Here is a 12,036-nt window from a genome sequence, read left to right as displayed (position 1 = left end):
GCTTCACAATCAAAGTGGGTGACAATGTTATCACAAGAAAAGAGAAAATTACCTACCTAGGTTCCATTTTAGAGGCAAACCTTTCCAGTGATAAAATGGTAACAACAGTTATCAAAAAAGTCAATCAAAGAACACGATTTTTGAACAGGATTTCCTCTCTGGTCAGTAAGAATACTTTGAGTACACAGGACTCTAACAGAAGCCCTCATCCAAGGTCACTTCGACTATGCATGCACCGCATGGTACCACAACACCACTAAAGGCCTTAAAAACAAGCCTCCAGACATCCCAAAACAAATTGGTAAGGCTACTTCTTGGCCTTACACCCACAACTCATCTAACCCCTGCTCACTTTGATAGGGTCGGATGGCTCAGTGTTGAGGACAGAGTACAGCAACTTGCGATGGGCCTGGTCATCTTGTAGACCACACTACACTGATAAGACACCCATGTCTTATCAGAAACAAGCCCGCAAACAAGCCCGCAAGGACTTTTTTGGCCGGACCTTTTAGACAAAAGCATTATAAATGTAACTGTGTTGTTTTACATTCTTTTGCCTAATAAAAATTTCAATCAATCAATCAATCAAACCTGTCAAAGCACTTCAAAAACGTAAATGAAGTCCACAATCACAACACCAGAGGAAGCTCCACTGATCACGTCCAACCCAGATTTGGCACAAACAAGGGGTTGAATTTCTCCTGCTATGCCACTAAAATGTGGAATGCCCTACCAAAAGTCGTGATGGGGTGTAAAACCCTACTCTCCTTCAAAACCGCCCTAAAAGAGTACCTTCAGGAGGCTGCAATTCGAAACTGGCCCCTGTAAAAGTCATAACCAAAGCCCCCCCCCCCCCCCCCCTCGAACTGTTTACTGTACATCTTTTTTGTTTTTCTTATTTGTTCTTATGATGTTCTACGTTTTACATAGTAGTGTATATCTTTCTGTCATTTAATGTCTCTATGAATTGAGTACAAAGGACCCCAATGGAAACAAGCCTTCTTGTTTTTTTTATTCCTATTAGCTGACCTTGTATTGAACTGTACTTTCATGTGCTTTTCTATGCAAACTTCTAATGAAGTGTTCAATCAAATCCATTGCATGAGACAATACAAATTAAGCCTTTACAACAAAAAATGTAAACAAACTAATAAACTAGAAAACCTGCTTTTATAAATACATTTTAAGACTAAACTCATAACAAAGTTAAACCTAAATATAAACTATAATGAAATACAGAGGGTGACGCAGTTTGGCACAAGCCAATATACACAAACTGCTGCAGTTGGATGAATTTGTGTTAGAAGTAGCAGTTACTCCAATTCAATTCAATTCCACTGCGCCCCCTACAGATCTTGTCAATAAAAAAAAATCCATTGACCATATCTGTAGGGGGCGCAGTGGAATAACTAAAACTTTTTTCCATCCGGTGAAATGTTTTCTTTTCTGGTCAAAAAGTGTATTTTAGACGTTGGGGGTGGGGCTCCCAGTGTTCCCATTTCCCACTGAGGAAAGTAGGCTTTCAACATCTTAAAACCATCTTTGTTTTGGTGAGTACTGTCTTGTAGCGAAAGTGTATTTTTCTAATGTTTATTACAGACGAGAGGCTGCGCAGCCTGCGCTACCGCGGGTGTGAGGGTAACGGCAGAAAAGTAACATAGCGTTAAGGAGAACTCATTCTAAAAGCTATGCCATAGCGTCATAGCGGCTATGGACCAGCTAGAGCTATAACTGATGTCCACTTTCAGTCATTAGAAAATAATACAACACAAACTGGCCAAGTAAAAGTATTAATATAATGGAGAAATACTCTGCTGCAAGTGAAAGTCTGGTATGCAACATTTACTTGAGTAAAAGTACAAAAGTATTGGCATCAATTTTATACTCAAAGAGCCAAAAGTAATAGCCTTAGATCAAGACTATCGTAGATGTATTGTATCAATTTCTTAGCGACCACCACCATGTGTTTGTGTAATGTATTAGTCCATATTTTTCGATAAAGAAATGTTTTAATCACGTCTTACAGTAACCTGTAAACTGATTGTATGACATTCTATAGTAGTTGTGTATATCTGTCTGTCTCTTATATGTCATCATGATTTGTGTGCATGGGGAACTCATTTGAAACAAGCTCTGTGCTTTTATGAGTCTTCCAGTTTAGTAGACCTTGTATTGTGAATTTGTACTTCCATGTACTGTTGTTCTCATGTCTTACTAAATAAAGTACATCAATCAATCAATCAAGTCTGTGGCCGACTCTATCGGAAGTTTCCTATGGGCGGTAATGACGGTGAAAGCCAAAATTACACTCAATGTAAACAGGAAGTAAACGAGGGGGGAATGTCATTTTACCACAGACGGAATTAAAACACTTCTTTATTGAAAAATATGGATTAATACATTACACAAACACTCCGTACACCTAGTTAACATTTGGGGCAAGCGGGTAAGCACTTTATATTTTGCATTTGTACATGTTTGGAGAAATAAGGGCTTTACTGGTGACATTTTAGAGTAAACTGAGGGATGGTCGCTAAGACTCTCGTAGATTATACGAAAGTAAAAGTCAGACTCGATCAAATACATCTACGATAGACTAGTCTTGATCTAAGGCTACAAAAGTAAGTGAGTAGGCCCAGTGAGTCATTATGCAGAATATCGTTTCACAGCTTTACAAAATGTATAAAAATACATTTAAAATAGCCGATCTACAAGTACAAGCTCACTACGTGATGTGACACTTGTAGATCGGCTATTTTCAAGTAGTTGAAGTGTAGATCTATTATCATCTCAATTTACAAAGTTTAGTGTCAACGTCTTAACCTACCCCTCCCCGAACTCTTCCTTTTTTTCTCTTGTACATTTTTTATTTATTTTATTTTTCATACCAGTAGCATGTAAGCCGATTGTATGACATTTTGTATAGTTGTGTGTATCTGTCTGACTCTTATATGTCATCATAATTTATGTGCATGGGGATCTCATCTTAAACAAGCTCAGTGCTTAATGAGTCTTCCAGTTTAGTAGACCTTGTATTGTGAATTTGTACTTCCATGTACTGTTGTTCTCATGTCTTACTAAATCAAGTACATCAATCAATACATTTAGATTATGTCAGAGGTCATGTATCAACTAGACACAGGATCTGACAATTTATCCCCTGAGCAAGCAGGCAGGCTCTATTAGCTCAATGGTAAAAAGAAAATAAACAAGAAAAAGTGCTCCTCGGAGCACAAGTCTCCGCCAGCAGACTTGTGTTGGGAATGTTGGGAATGTTCTAATTCTTATGTTCTAATTCTTACAAAAAATAGAACATGTTACTGTGTCAAAGTAACATGACACAAGTGTCCTATCCGTCTGTATAACTGTCCTATCCGTCCTGTCTGTATAAGTGTCCTATCCGTCCTGTCTGTATAAGTGTCCTATCCGTCCTGTCTATGTAAGTGTCCTATCCGTCCTGTCTGTGTAAGTGTCCTGTCTGTATAAGTGTCCTATCCGTCCTGTCTGTATAAGTGTCCTATCTGTCCTGTCTGTGTATGTGTCCTATCCAATTGTTACAGTATCCGCCATTTCGTGATTATTCCTGTCTTACCTCACTTTGAAAGAGGCTAAGACTCTTTCAAAGTGACACATGTATTTATAGGCCGCTATACATCACTAGCCAATCAGATCACACTATTTCACCGTATTGTCACGTGTCACGTGAGGCTTGACCAATGTTAGCTTGACATGTGGAAAGTGAAAACAATGTCTCCTGGCGGAGACAATAATCACACCCAGTGTGAAGTGGGCGGTGTGGTCATCTCAGTGATCATCACAGACCCATGACTCACTTAAAAAAAACAGAAATGTGTTTTTTAAAGTGCATAGTCCTATTTATAGGACTATGCACATGTGTCATGTGTCTCGCTAGGCGCTAGCTAATCACAGTGCTGAATAGAGTCAGCCAATAGAGTCAGCCAATCACAGTGCAGCTAGTGGTCATCACAGTGATGGAAGCTCACTTAAAGAAAAGTATAGATTTGCATTGAATGTGTAGGGGTTAGGGGTGTACAATGGGTGGCCAATCACAGTGCAGGGTTAGGGGTGGCCAATCACAGTGCAGCAAATGTCAATGTCCCAACCTCACATATAGGGGCGGTTACACCGCCCAAAAATAAGAAAACAAAATCAGCACTATACTGTCTTATGCTGTCATTCCCAATGGCACAACTCAGCTGTGCTAAGCTATATGCCCCCCACAGCCATAAGGAGAAGTTAAACAGAGCTGGCTAGGCTACTCTACTGACAGGGACATCACTATAACTTAATTTACCAGCCTTTTTGTTTCATAATTAATTCCAGACCATTCATGAAAAAACACACAACCTTCACTTCACCTCCATGACATCTGTGAGGAGCCAGAGAAGAACTTCTTCACCTCCATGACATCTGTGAGGAGCCAGAGAAGAACTTCTTCACCTCCATGACATCTGTGAGGAGCCAGAGAAGAACTTCTTCACCTCCATGACATCTGTGAGGAGCCAGAGAAGAACTTCTTCACCTTGACATTGAGCTGCATTGGTGAGTCATGTTTTTTTGGAGCAACTGACATGCAGTGGTGGGAAAAGTACTCAAAACTTGTACTTAAGTTAAAGTATCAATGTATCATGTAGTGACTCAAGTTTTCAAATAAACATAAAGTAAATGAAGTGGAGTAAAAAGTACAATGTTTGCCTCTGAGATATAGTGGAGTAGAAGTAAAAGTATTGAAAATAGGAAATACTCCAGTAAAGTAAAAATACCTCAAAATTGTACTTAAGTACAGTACTTGAGTAACCACTCACCACTGCTGATATGTTTGTTTGGTCAAATGGACAGTGCGCCGTTCACTGATTATTTGGATTTGATGTGCAGTCATTTTAAATGTGTAGGCCTACTGTCTGTGACTGATGTGACTTTGGATGTGTGATAAAGTGGCTTTTGTATAGCCTCTGCTCTTAGAGTCATCCCTACCTAATAGATACATCAGATGACATTTAATAATTATACTCTTTATTTATATTGCACTTTACATTTGAAACAAAACTCAAAGTGCTACAGCACGGAATAAAAACATTTGCATTAAAACAACACATCTAAAAGAAAAATAGTCTAAAAAAACATTTTAAAACATGGGGGCAAAAGACCTAGAGGGTAAAACAGGAAAATCTAACGGAATGCTTTATTAAAAAGGAAAGCCTTTAGTCCTCTCTTGAAAACATCCCTATGTGGATCCTGATAGCCACATTGTTAGATTTTTATTATCACACAAGCCTAGTGGGTCACCTCTGTGTCTGTGGGCAGACGTTTGACAAGAGAACGTCGATCATATTTTTGATAATGGGGGGCTGTGGATGCAGAAGATGAGGCAGGTCGTGTGCCAGCGTCATCTCCCAGGCGTCCACCAGAACAACACTCAGGCCCTTGAACATGGCCCTGAGCACCCTGTTCTGCTGCCACGAGTACCAGTCACTGTTGGTCAGGGTCCCGAAGAGGTCCATAGCTTTGAGGTTCGGCGTACGGAAGACCACGAGGGTCCCGGGAGCCCTGTCCAGGAGGCGCACCACGGACCCGCGGATACCCCGCAGCCGGCGGATGTAGACCTCGACGGGGAACGTGCCGAAGTGGGCCCAGACGCTGAGGACCACCACGGTGTCGGGACCCCCGGCTAGGCCGTCTAGCTCGTTGGCCACGTAACGCAGCTCGCTGGTTGGAATGGTGAAGATGCGGATCGGGGGCGCGTGGGCGCGGTACTTCACCAGGATGTTATGGCCGGTGTCCACCGCCATGAACGGTCCAACTTGCTTTGGGCTGTGCAAAACCTCCTTGAGGTCTGGAACAGAGAGATCTACACGTTTTCACACAGTTGGGGGGAGAGCTGGAGGCTCTTATCCAGAGAGACATACTAATACAGTGTCAAATCAGAGTAGGCGTCATGAATCCTACAATATAAGTTTGAGTGAGTGCTGCTAAAACAAGCATGTGTGTGTAGGCTAGCAGGTAGACATCAGCATCTGTCTGCTCAAGCACATGGCGTATGATCTACTGTAAGTAACATAATGTGAATATCTAAACAGATGAGGTGCTGACAAAAATAAATTAGGAGTGCTAGGGCGGTGGTTGGATGCCCAGCCCACCAGGGGTCCTTGACTGGATGGTCCCCAGACAAATAAGGAGTAGTTTAATGTCACTTAAGTTCACTTGAAATCATTACACTACAACATATGTATGAATGAGTCATTTTTAAATAAGTTCAAATATAACCACTGTGAATCTGTTTTTCAATTAGGACAGAATTGTTTCAAATAGGAGGCTATGACCTAATGCAAGTACATCTGGGAGTCCTTAATTGACATGAAAAACCATGTGCTATAGAGGATTTTCAGACTGTGGGCAGAAGATGGAGTAATACTGTGCAGCAGTCCTAACTGGTAGTTGCTGGTCAAGAAAAGTACATTGAAGTAATTTCTCCATCTCTACAGTATACGGTATGCTTGTGTTTTCTGTGGAGCAGGTTAGAACCATTCTTTTGACAGAAGGATTTTGATGGAGCTATGGAACTGATGGAGCTAAATTCAAGAGTTCCGGGGTATGGACCAGGGGGTGCCAAAAACGGGTATGTACACTCTGAGATAAATTAGATTGGGCGGTCCCAGAGTTAAAAACGTTGAATCAAATGGGGGTCCGTGGCCTATAATGCTTATCAAACTGGGGGGTTCTTGAAATTATTATCACTGGCCTACAGTACAGTACATGTTACCTGGTAACGTTGCAGTGAGGTACTCGAACCACTGTCTAGCGGTGGAGTCTCCATACATGTGTACGGCCTTGTTCCTGAGGCACTGTGTGATGGCAGAGGCATCGCTGAACTGGTGCACTGTGGTGCCACCGAGGGCTCGCCACACCCCCTGGTAGTAATATCCAGAGGGGGGTCCAAAGGGGGGTCCAGGGGGCATCACATTGCTGCTCTTCACCTCTGGGTTGTTTTGTGAACAACAAGTAAAAAAACATTAATTTAGAAAACATCACACGGTGGATGTCGGGATCCACATGGGAACAGCATGGATGTTGTTGTATCATGGACACTTTCTAAAAACCCTCTAAAAGGTGGGTTTGACTGCAGCTTCTAAAGATCCTAAGGGGTATATACTATTTCATTTAAAAACACTTTTAGGGTAATTTTAAACGTCTGCTCTGGCTTTTGTGCACCAGTTTTATAAGTTGCTGGATTCAATATTTAGATGTTTTATACACTATTAAATTAATTGATAAAAAACAGCCCCTCACGCATTAGAAGGACAATATCAGCCAACAAAACCAGGGACGTGTGTTTTCAGTTTTAACATGGTTAAAATGGAGTTTAAAGTTCAATGGACTTAAATAGAATGGGGGCGTGTCTGATCAAATAAATATCAAATATCTAAATATTGACTAGGGTGCAGGATGTTAAAATGAAGACGTTTTTAGAGTGAAATACTCCTTTAATAGCTAGTTTCATCATTCACCTTTTTCCTTAGGCAACACTCTGACACTGTCAGACCCTGAAGCTTTAACTGGGACTTTCATGTTGATCAGACTGTGGAGAAATAGACACAAGATTTCTTTAGTATTGAGCAAAACAAAAAGAAGAAAAAAATGACCAAGAAAAGAAGGAATCAGTTTCCCCCCTTGCTTACTTCTGAAAGAGTTTCTGTTCATCAGATCTGATTTGTGTTTTGAAGCCTCCCATGACGTGTGTGATGCGTTTGTCACAGTTCAGCTGTTTAGGCTTGTAGCAGTACCAGGGCTCCCCCGTGTGGAGGTCTGTATGATTGCAAAGTGGCTGCTGCTGGCTTGCTGGCAGACAAACATTACAAACTGTGGTTTCAGAGACAGAGCCTGAGCGGTACTCGCTCTTGAAGAACACCCTGTCTGGCTGCTCCCTGGTCAGTTTGCGCAGCATTGTGACGGCTTCGCTGGGATGAACCAGTGTCACCTCCACCTGCGCACGGCCCTCCCAGAGCAAGGGCAACACGGCAGAGTAGGAGCCGTTCAGGTGGTCCACCACCTGCCCCGCCACGCCCGCTCCGAGGGTCGGCTCGCGCAGCCGAGCGAGCAAGACGTCTCCCCCGTAGCGTTTGGGCCGTCCCTGGAAGTCGTGCATTTGGATAAGAGCCTGCAGATGCCCCCCTACGTGCCGCTCTCTACCTCCCTCTGCTGGGAGGATAGTGAAGTGGCTGTTTGCGGGGTCACTGGTCTGCTTCAAGTACACGCCTGTAGGAAAGTGTGGATGTTCAGGCCAGTCTATGGAGTCTAGGAGGGAGTGTTCCTCCAGAGCATCCTCAGGAGACAGCTTCTGTCCCTGGCAGCTCCAGAGGCTGAGATTGTGGTGTTGAGGAGGAGAACCTTCAGGGAGGATGGTGCTCTTGATTTTAAGTGTGTTCTGGCGGGTAATCTGAGGGTTTGAGGAGAGGAGATTAACAAATATTAGCAAGAGCGACAATAGAAATATCAGTTTAAATTCTGAAGTTAAAGGGGAAGGGAAGGAATGCATTGAGTTATACAGGCTTTTTCTGATTGTTGGTGTTTAGAAATGAAATGCCATGAAATAATTTCACTCAACATCGAGTTCTCACCTGAAGAATGTTGTTGTCACGCAGCAGAAAGATCAGAGCCGACAGAGCCAGTAGCAGTAATATGACTGCAAACCTTTTACAACGATGCATCTTCACCTCAAATTCTCGAAATTCTTCTCTATCAACAGTGTGTGGCGCTGTTAACAGTCCCTGTTATATCGTAACCAAAAAGGTGGAGAATGAGAATTAAGGAGAAAGTTGAACAGCAAACGTAGTCTAAAATGCAAGTCTATTGTGCTCTCTTGGCAGTCACTATGTACTGTTACTGTAAATAGACCGTAGAGTCTCATTTCAAACTACGGGAAAATCTCTATGCACTTACAGACATGATTAAGCACAATTATTCCAGGCTGATTCAGCTGCTGATCAGACTCAGTTCAGACTGATCAGACTCGTTCCATTCTGTCATACAGAAACGTGAATGGCGCGTGCATTGTGGCCTTACATAGAACTGGCTCACAACCCAGACATCGTTATTGAAATTGTCAGCAAGCTCTGCGCAGTTTTGGAGAAGTAAAAACTCCCGACTAGACACATGACTTCAACATGCGTGAGAAAATCCATCCATCGAACCTCAGAATGGTGAAGTAGAACAGAGTGTGTTCTTCACAGCTTTCATGACATCTGACAATTCAGCACTAATTTCTTTAGCGACGTTACGAGTGACTCCCTAGTAGTCCCTGTTTAGCATGCAGTTTAACCTGTAACCTGTGTAGCATGCAGTTTAACATGTAAGCTGTGTAGCATGCAGTTTAACCTGTAACCGGTGTAGCATGCAGTTTAACCTGTGACCTGTGTAGCATGCAGTTTAACGGGTGCATTTCGCCTTTCCGACATGTCGCCTTTCCGATGTTAACGAACCCTATACCTAACCCTAACCGCACGCGGAAGCCACTAGTCGGAGTGGCGAGATGTCGGAATGGAAGGAGCACCCCAAGTTTAACATGTAACCTGTGTAGCATGCAGTTTAACCTGTAACCTGTGTAGCATGCAGTTTAACCTGTGACCTGTGTAGCATGCAGTTTAACCTGTAACCTGAGTAGCATGCAGTTTAGCATGTAACCTGTGTAGCATGCAGTTTAACATGTAACCTGTGTAGCATGCAGTTTAACATGTAACCTGTGTAGCATGCAGTTTAACATGTAACCTGTGTAGCATGCAGTTTAACATGTAACCTGTGTAGCATGCAGTTTAACATGTAACCTGTGTAGCATGCAGTCTCCATCAGGTGCACACATAGGACCCAACCAGTGTTTGAGCACCTGCCTGTTTGCTTTCACAGGAGAAATTGCCCTTCTCTTATTCAATTATCGGCCTTGCTGAACCGGTTACATGTCGGCTTTCCGACATGTCGCCTTTCCGACGGTTACTAACCCTATACCTAACCCTAACCGCACGTGGAATTGCCACGTAGTCGGAGTAGTAGGATGTCGGAATGGAAGGCGGTTACCGCTGAACCACAGTTGCTCTCCACCTTGCTCTCATTCAATGCAATGTATCTTAGGTCACTTTGTATTCTCATTCTTAAAACGTTTTAGTTGAGCATAGCAGTCTCCATGTTTCTTGTTAAAACCAGAGTATAAAAGGCACGAAAATAGCAAATTTAGTCCAAGTTGTCAGCATTCGATATGCAACATTTGCAACCTTATAGGACATTATGCAAGTAACGCTCAAAAGTGTGAACTTGCTACAGTAGGTTCTGTTGACAGGCTTTTTATTAGGGCTTATCTGTGAATCATTATCATTCATATTTATAATTATATGATGTATGTTCACTTTTACTAGACTGGGTCTATATTGTTTAACTTATCTGTTGCTTAAATTGCTACTGTCCTCCACACAGTGGGGGTTGGGGCTAGTTGGGTAGTCTTTCTTACAATTGATATTTGCTAATATAGTATGTTGGATTCATGCATATTTTCAGACATTTAAAACAAAACAAAAAAAGTATCAGAAAAGAAAAATGGGTGGCCCCCCTGCAGTGACTCTGAGGACCGCCTAGGGGTCACGAACCCCCTGTTGAATACCCATGATGTAGATCCCACAGTGCAGAGTGTGTACTGTGATAGGTTTCCTTCTTTGAAGTTTTTTTTACTCTGATACTGTCCACCACTGTTATTGCGGCGGGAAATTGCCGTTTTCAATACACGATAGTGCACTTGGTGATACAAGCGAGACATTTGGCACAGATGTCCTTCATATGACCCTAATTGATAATCAACCTCTGGCCACGCAAAAATCCTAAGATTTCAAGATGGCCACCACCAGTTTTCAAAATGGCTGCAACTGGGCTAACCTTTTGGACTATATCACTTTGCTGGGGCTGTAAATCTTTGATTTCTCCCTTATTTTAAAATAGGAGAATATGTTCTGAAGGTATTTCTACCAAGTAAGATAAAGAAAATAATATTAGGTTCCAATATGGCGGCACATTTTCCAATATGGCGGCCGATAAATTGCATAAATGTACATTCACATGAGCTTGTAGCACATGTATTTGTATTAATTACCATACACAGTGTAACTGCCAGAATACTACTTCTAATAAGTGACTCAACAAATGGGCATGGATAATGGGCATAATTAATTATATTAAATAAAGAACAAAAATAAGAAATAAAATGAATACTCTGGCAGTTGCACTCCCACCAAATCTTACATTTTAGATTTCTTTACCTTAAACGCTTTGAGTCAAATATTTGACATTTCCTTTTGAAAATCAAGAACACTCTGCTTCAAGCAGTAAACTTTTCTCTTTCAAATTAATCTGTACAATAAACAAACCCTTGTATAACCTTTAAATCATGTGTACAATACAAATACATTTTATAAAGAACCTTATACACTTCTTCTGCCTTAAGCTGTCAAACAGGTTTCTGTTTACCAAGATAATCTTAAGTGCAAACAAAAAACAGTTAACCTTAAATGCAAAGACAAAATAAACAAAATAACCTTGCCAACTTATGTGGCTTCACCTTTGTGTCTCAACACTTTGACACCTTACTGTAGGTTACATATATATATATATATATATATATATATATATATATATAGGGATATTTTTTCAAACAGGTGCTGACCTTTTTCTCTTTCCGTGGAAGGACAAAACTGTATGGCATCTGCTGAACGCATGAAAGAAGCAAAGACCTGATGACTTTGACCCAATAGCTGATGCATTTTCATGAAGGGGGATCCATCTGAGGTCCTTCGACAGCTTTTTCAAGCCAAGTCTTTGTGTCTGGGTAGCTCAGTCGGTAGAGCTTTCACCTTCGGATCACATGGTCATGGGTTCGATCAGGATCAGTGTATGAGTAGGTACGGTGAGTGTGGTGCTCCACCTCAGCAATACCAGGGGGTCTATAAGACCCCTGTGTTCTCAGCTGATACTGACAATAAGTCT

At 41.8% G+C, this 12,036-nt stretch overlaps 1 protein-coding gene across 1 annotated transcript; it reads right to left on the bottom strand.

The window, feature by feature from the left end:
• Window positions 1–4,416: 4,416 nt before the first annotated feature.
• Window positions 4,417–8,856, bottom strand: LOC311045205 (NXPE family member 3-like; the record flags this gene model as incomplete). The annotated part of the gene is made up of 6 exons (XM_084057005.1): window positions 8,637–8,856; window positions 7,698–8,455; window positions 7,527–7,597; window positions 6,782–6,997; window positions 5,308–5,854; window positions 4,417–4,513 (listed from the first exon to the last, which is right to left on the bottom strand). Exons 1-6 carry the CDS (start codon window positions 8,724–8,726, stop codon window positions 4,417–4,419), a joined length of 1,779 nt encoding a protein of 592 aa, XP_083913131.1. The 5' UTR covers window positions 8,727–8,856.
• Window positions 8,857–12,036: the final 3,180 nt, after the last annotated feature.

The sequence above is a fragment of the Gymnoscopelus microlampas genome, assembly GCF_963454915.1.
Source record: "Gymnoscopelus microlampas genome assembly, chromosome: 5".
In the NCBI taxonomy this organism is placed as follows: Eukaryota; Metazoa; Chordata; class Actinopteri; order Myctophiformes; family Myctophidae; genus Gymnoscopelus; species Gymnoscopelus microlampas.
The sequence above is the reverse complement of the archived record's forward strand: the minus strand, read 5'-3'. Positions and strand labels throughout refer to the sequence as shown.